The following is a 5,007-nucleotide window of genomic DNA, read 5'->3' as shown; positions in this document are numbered from 1 at the left end:
ACATGAATAGAACAGATTCAGAAGCTCAAACTCTGAACTATACATATTTTGAATTTTCAGACCATTTTGTTTGACTTCCTGATGAGAAACGTTGGAAAATGAGAGATCAAGGGGACTCTATAGGAAGAATAAATGCAGTCCATCCGACTGAAGAAGAGAGGTACTACCTTAGGCTTCTTTTAACAAAAGTCCGTGCTCCGAAATCCTTCGAAGACTTGAAGACTTATAATAGTGTACAGGTTAGAACCTTTCATGAAGTAGCACTTTTAAGAGGGCTACTTCAAGATGATAACAGCTAAGAACATTGTCTTGAAGAGGCTTCTCTCTTTCATATGCCTTATGAATTGAGAAGACTTTTTACAACCTTTTTGGTATATTCCTGTCCTAACAATCCCAGACAATTATGGTTAAAATTTGAGGCTGTAATGTCAGAGGATTTTCTAAGGTGTTCAGATTTGACTCCTAGAGAGGTCAGGGAAAAGGTACTGCAACAAATAAGTGGTTTTCTTGCATCAATGGGAAAAAGCATAGCTTCATTTGGATTGGTTCCTAATGATCTATCATCCTTTGATGTTGAGAATTAAACAAGGGAATTGTTAGCTGAAAGAAGCATAACAGTTCATGAAGAAGATCTGAATGCAATTTCTTTGCTTAATGAAAAACAAAGGCATGCATTTGAGATCATATCTCACCGCATATATGAGAACAAAAGTGGGGCCTTTTTTGTAGATGGCCCTGGAGGCACTGAAAAATCATTTCTCTATAGAGCATTGCTAGCTGATGTAAGGTCTAAAGGGTATTTAGCACTAGCAACAGCCACTTTGGGAATTGCTACTTCTATACTACCAGGAGGTAGGACTGCCTATTCACGATTTAAAATCCCAATTGATCTTTTAGAAGGCAGAGCATGTAGAGTTAGCAAACAAAGCAATCTGGCAGCAATGATTAGAGAATCCAAATTGACTATCTGGGATGAGGCTCCTATGTCATAAAGATCTGCAATTGAAGCATTAAATGATCTATTGCAAGATCTTATGAACTCATCAGAAATATTTGGTGGAAAAGTTGTTGTCTTTGGTGGCGACTTTAGACAAACATTGCCAGTTGTTCGTAAAGGAAATCAATCTGAGACTATTAATGCTTGCATAATAAATTCTCCTCTATAGCCTTCTCTTGAAAAATTGCAGTTAACAGAGAATATGAGGGCTCGATTAGAACCCTCATTTACTGATATTTATTGAGAGTTGGCAATGGAACTGAAAAAATCCAAGATGATAGCTACATAAAGATTCCCTCTTCAATTTTGCTTGAAAATAGTGAGGCTGATTTTGCACTAGATAATTTGATAAATTTAATGTACCCCAATACCATACCTGGATCATCAGATGCTAACATTCCAGTCAACCAAGCAATTCTGTCCACAAAAAATAATTTTGTTGATGAGGTGAACGACATTCTCATTAGCAAATTTCCAGGTGAAGCAGTAGAATATCTTAGTTTTGATAAAACCTTAAATCCAAATTATCAGGGACAGTATGAGGACTTTTTGAATTCTCTTTCCCAAAGTGGACTTCCACCACATAGGCTAATCTTGAAGGTTAATGCACCAATAATCTTGCTTAGAAATTTAGATCCTACTGAAGGCCTTTGTAATGGGACAAGATTAATATGCAGGAATTTGAGCCGAAATGTTATTCATGCTCAAATAGTTATAGGTGATTTTGCTGGAAAAGATGTTTTCATCCATAGAATTCCGTTAGAACCTCCCACTGATGAGCAATACCCTGTCCCATATAAGAGAACTCAGTTTTCAATCCGTTTTTGCTTTGCAATGACAATTAACAAAGCTCAAGGACAAACATTAGATTTTGTAGGTATTTATTTAAGAGAACATGTGTTTTCTCATGGCCAGCTTTATGTGGGGTTATCACGTTCAAGAACAGTTTCACAAGTCAAGTTACTCATTAAGCTTCCATTTTTTGATAAATCTAGAATAAATCAGACAAGAAATATTGTATATAGAGAAGTTCTTGAAGCTTCTCAATTAGCTGTCAAGTAAATGAACATTCTTCTGCTGTTTCTTCAATTTTTAATTAATCCTATCATAATTGTAGTCTACATTTAGAATTAAATTCATCTGTTTGTACCATTTATAAATAAGCATGGCAAGACGTTACCTTCCAGTGAATGAGGTCGTTGAGGGAGTAAAAGGATGGACAGTACTGGCTCAGGTTGTTGCGAGAGGACATGTTCAGTTGAGTCGAGGAGCAAGGCCTGTGAACTACTGCCGCTTCCTTCTTACAGATTCTGAGGTAACAAAAAAATAAAGATATTTCTTCAATTTTTGCATATATCTTTGACTATTTTACAAATTTACAACTTTTCTTCTTTATGATGCAACAGGAAACAAAGGTTTCAGCAGTCATCTATGGCAATGATATCCGTTTTTTTGCTGGCATGTTGATGCCATTCAGGAGATACTATATCTCCAGTGCAGCTCTTCGCAAAGCAGAACCAAGGTATAAGGTCAGTGACTACCCATATTCTTGGGTAATCCATAACAGAATGTTGGTTGAGGAGTATGTTGAGCAAGTTCCACCGGTTATTCCGTGTCACTTTGAGCTCACAGCGTTTGAAAACTTATTCAGATTTGCTGACACAGAAAATTTGCAAAGTAAGTTCATGTTTTATCTTAGATAATCCCAATGTATTCCTTATGTTATCTTCAGCTTATCCTTAGATTGAAATATTCCTTTGAATAATAGATATCCAGGATATTGTCGTGCATGCTTTTCCTTCAAGGGAACAAAGTCTTGATTCAACGACTAGAGACTTGGTTGTTATTAATCAAGTGTAAGCCAATTGGAACAAAAGAATAGACTTTCAATTTACTAAATAAACTTATTACATTCTTTAATTTTTATCATATTTATTGCTTTTTTTAGAAAAGGCCAATGCTCCTTACTCTGTGAAACGAATTTGAAGCAAATGAAGGAGCACAGCTGGCAAACACTATCGCAAACAACAACATCATCATAGTTATGAGAGTCAAAGTAACTACTTTTAACTGTAAGTTACAGCTCCCATTGCTCAAGAAATTATTATTGCTTTGCCTACCATACTTCAACTTTAATGAGCTAATTATATACTATTTTCATAGATCTATGTCTAACAACAAGGCTTGCAAGTTGTCTACTGGTGAATCCACCAACTCCTCAAGCCACTGTATTAAGGCAATGGTAAGCATATCATGCTTTATAATTATACATAAAGACTGAAAAATATAACATATCATATTTATGTTCACAGGTATGATCAGAATCAGCAAGAAATTGCACAACTAATTGAGGAGGCCAGTTACAAAGACTCAACCAAATTGCTGCCTCCGTCCAAACTGACTTATACTATTTTCTTACCTTTTACATTAGTGAAAAATGAATTACTTAACTTTGCATCTAATACAATATAAACTATAGGTCAAGATTGCTTGGATACAAGGAAATACTTCTTTGGCAGCTGAGCAGCGATCTTTTTGGTATGCTGCATGTAGTAACTGTCAAAAGGCTGTAGATGCTAATTTGGAATGGATCATTAGATGTCCATCTTGCAGAGAAGAAAGTGCCGTTGAAGCCAGGTAAACAAGGCATGCAATTTTACAACAGTGCTCTTAACAATAATTCTGTTTTATTTCATTGATTAACCATTATTCACTGCTATCATATACTAGATGCCGTATTGGAATTATCATTGATGACGGAACAAGTTCAATGTATGTAGTATTATTTGGTCTAGATGCTGAAAAACTCATTCCATTCACAGCAGTACAACTAAGTGAAGCTGATGAACACGTAAGATGCTGAAAAACTCATACTATTAACATGCAATATCTCTATTTTCTTTTGTCTATGGTTGCATTGATTGGCCTGCAAATCTGGTAATGTCCCTCTAGTTATTTTGCTATTCTTTCCAAGGACAAGACTCAATCGTAGTCAAGAAACAAAATTCCTAACTGGAACTAGCTAAAAGTTTCTTTTAGCCAGCATTAAGATTGCAACAATCTTTTAATTATCTGGTATAACTGAATTCTTAAGTTGCATGTTGAATTTTAGCTAGGAAAAATGAGTTTTAGTTGAGGAAAATTCTGTTTAATAACTGATTAGCTATTGGAAAGAAAAAAAAATAGCAGGAACCGACAGAGAAAGCTGAAGTTGCAGCTTGTTATCAATGTTTCTTTGGAAAATAATGTTAGCAAATGCATGCAATATGTTTATCTCAAGTGTTATAAGATGTTTGGCTGAAAACTTGTAAAAAGTTAGAAATTTGGGCTGGAATGTTAAAGGAAAGTTCCCAGCTCATGTCGTCGGAACTTCCCAGCTCACGTCGCCTTCAATCTATGTTACTATTAAGCTTTCTTCTGAAATTGCATCATGTTTACATTTTCTGGTAGTCTATAAAATTTCTGAAAATACAGGGTATTGAGCTTGTTTTTTTGTTTATTTGCAAAATATAGGGTGTTGAGGTATTTTCTGAAATTGCATCTGCAATTGATAACCGTGAAGTCCTATGCTTTGTCCACCATTTTGACTCGAATTATCAAAGGCAGAAAGATGATAAGTATAGCATCGTCAAAATATACACTGCTAAAGAATTGGCTGAAATCAACCCGGCAATCATGCGCACAGTTGTCTCTAATCCTGTGGAAGAGCCTGTTCCAACTGCTCCAACCATAACTGAGAAGCCGACCAGCACCATTGAACAGGTTGATTTAACTGCTCGCTCCACTGTCACTGACCAACTTGCCACTGAAGGCAAATCTTCAGCCCAACAATAAAAATGATCCTAGATTCAATTGGGCGCAAGTCTGATAATGCAGATAAGCTAGCCTCTTCAAACATTACTGTAAAAAGAAGCTTAACTTTTAAAACTCCAATTCCCAGAACTAATGTACGTTCTGCTGAGAAGACAACCATTGAAGCTGTTCCCTCAATTGCTGGAAAAAATGGTCCT

At 35.8% G+C, this 5,007-nt stretch overlaps 1 protein-coding gene across 1 annotated transcript; it reads left to right on the top strand.

Moving 5' to 3' along the window:
- Nucleotides 1-1,354: 1,354 nt before the first annotated feature.
- Nucleotides 1,355-2,059, top strand: LOC140014103 (uncharacterized). The gene has a single exon (XM_072064501.1). The coding sequence runs from the start codon at nucleotides 1,355-1,357 to the stop codon at nucleotides 2,057-2,059; it is 705 nt and encodes a 234-aa protein (XP_071920602.1).
- The last annotated feature ends 2,948 nt before the right edge of the window (nucleotides 2,060-5,007 follow it).

This window comes from Coffea arabica, chromosome 9c, assembly GCF_036785885.1.
Source record: "Coffea arabica cultivar ET-39 chromosome 9c, Coffea Arabica ET-39 HiFi, whole genome shotgun sequence".
Taxonomy (NCBI): domain Eukaryota; kingdom Viridiplantae; phylum Streptophyta; class Magnoliopsida; order Gentianales; family Rubiaceae; genus Coffea; species Coffea arabica.
Note: the sequence above shows the minus strand (reverse complement) of the source record. Positions and strands in the feature narration are given on the sequence as shown.

Excerpts from the sequence above, each read along its gene's own strand:
- LOC140014103 (XM_072064501.1), top strand. The coding sequence starts at position 1,355 with ATGTACCCCAATACCATACCTGGATCATCAGATGCTAACATTCCAGTC.